At 43.5% G+C, this 1,847-nt stretch overlaps 1 protein-coding gene across 1 annotated transcript; it reads right to left on the reverse strand.

The window, feature by feature from the left end:
* Positions 1 to 286: 286 nt before the first annotated feature.
* dpy30 (dpy-30 histone methyltransferase complex regulatory subunit) lies at positions 287 to 725 on the reverse strand (the record flags this gene model as incomplete). The annotated part of the gene is made up of 2 exons (XM_035675878.1): positions 287 to 421; positions 522 to 725. Coding segments are annotated over 2 exons (277 nt in total), but the record flags the coding sequence as incomplete, so codon positions are not given.
* Between the last annotated feature and the right edge of the window lie 1,122 nt (positions 726 to 1,847).

A 1,847-nucleotide genomic window follows, 5' to 3' on the forward strand; every position in this document is an offset into this window, starting at 1 on the left:
CCTGTCGGGTTGTTTCTAACTATAACTGATATTTTATTGACAAATGATCATCAGATCAATTGATTTTGTTTCTGTTTGGATTTTACTCAAATAAATCTTGTTTATAAAACTGAAGATCTATTTGAACTTTTATTGACGTCAGTGGTTCCCCTGCTGGTGGTGTCGGGTACTGCAGCCAGGTTCCTTCACTTTGGGCCAGTGTGACAGGAATCAATAAATTGATTGATCAATGAGCAGCCGGGGTTGATGGGAAGCAGAATGATCCTTTCAGAATAAGAGCAGTCAGTTCCTGTTTCACAGCAACATTTTTATTGTGGATTAAAAAAACAGAAGAAGAACAAACAGAAACTAATTTCTCTCCTCGAACTGAGATTTGTTCTTCAGCAGGAACGCAGCCAGATACTCGATGGGGTTGGGAGGTCTGCAACAGAGACAGATTATTATTATTATTATTATTATTATATCATATATTATTATGAAATATAATATATGATAATAATAATATAATATATTGGTGTCACCTGTCCTTGGCGAGCACAGACAGACCCTGCAGCAGGATGGGGACTACAGTCTGGTCCAGGTAAGCTCTGGTTGGTAGAGCCTGAAGGTCCACCTTCTGCTTCGACATCTTCTCTGCACTCGTCTTCTCACTGTCCACTGTCCTCTGAGGAGCAAAGCATGCTGGGAGTTCTCTCTGGACACTGTGTGTGTGTGTGTGTGTGTGTGTGTGTTACAGTGTGTGTGTGTTACCGTTACAGTGTGTTCAGCAGTGTGTCCGCTGTGTTACAGTGTGTTGTCGTTAAAAGTGTGTGTGTCGTCCTCTCGCGGCCGTGTGTGTGTGTGTTAAGCAGTGTGGTGTGTGTTACAGTGTGGTGTGTGTGTGTTGTTTACCAGTGTGGTGTCGTGTGTGTGTGTTCATGTGTTACAGTGTCGTGTGTTTACAGTGTGTTACAGTGTGTGTGTGTGTTACAGTGTGTGTGTGTTAGCAGTGTGTTACAGTGTGTGTTACAGTGTTGTGTTACAGTTTGTGTTACAGTGTGTGTGTGTTACAAGTGTGGTTAACAGTGTGTGTTACGAGTGTGTGGTTAGCAGTGTTGTGTGTGTTTAGCAGTGTGTTCACAGTGTGCTGTGTGTTTACCGTGTGTTACCAGTGGTGTGTGTGTTACCAGTGTGTTTACACAGCGCTGTGGTGTTACAAGTGTGTGTGTGTGTTACCAGTGTGTGTGTTACAGTGTCGTGTGTGGTGTTTACGCAGTTGTGTGTGTTACAGTGTGTGTGTTTACAGAGTGTGTGTGTTACGTGTGTGTCGTTACTGTGGTGTGTTACTGTGTGCTTGTGTAAGTGTGTGTGTTACAAGTGTGTTACTGTGTGTGTGTGTGTGTTACAGTGTGTGTGTGTGTGGTGTAGTGTTACAGTGTGTTACAGTGTGATGGTGTGTTCAGCAGTGTGTACAGTGTGTCTACAGTCGTGTGTGTTAGCAGTGTGTACAGTGTGTGTGTGTTACAGTGTGGTGTGTGTTACAGTGTGGTACCCAGTGTGTTGACAGTGTGTGGTACAGTGTGTACAGTGCTGTTTACAGTGTGTTACCAGTGTGTGTGTTACAGTGTGTTCAGTGTGTGTACAGTGTGTTACAGTGTGTGTGTTACAGCTGTGTACAGTGTGTTACAGTGTGTGTGTTACCAGTGTGTTACAGTGTGTGTGTGTTACAGTGTGTTAACAGTGTGTGTGTGTTACAGTGTGTACAAGTGTCGTTACAAGGTGTGTGTTACGAGTGTGTACAGTGGTTACCAGTGTGTAACGTTACAGTGTGTACGTTACAGTGGTGTAGAGTGCTGTACAGTTGTGTT

This window comes from Morone saxatilis, unplaced genomic scaffold (assembly GCF_004916995.1).
Source record: "Morone saxatilis isolate NCDOM2014 unplaced genomic scaffold, NCSU_SB_2.0 Contig42, whole genome shotgun sequence".
Classification (NCBI taxonomy): domain Eukaryota; kingdom Metazoa; phylum Chordata; class Actinopteri; family Moronidae; genus Morone; species Morone saxatilis.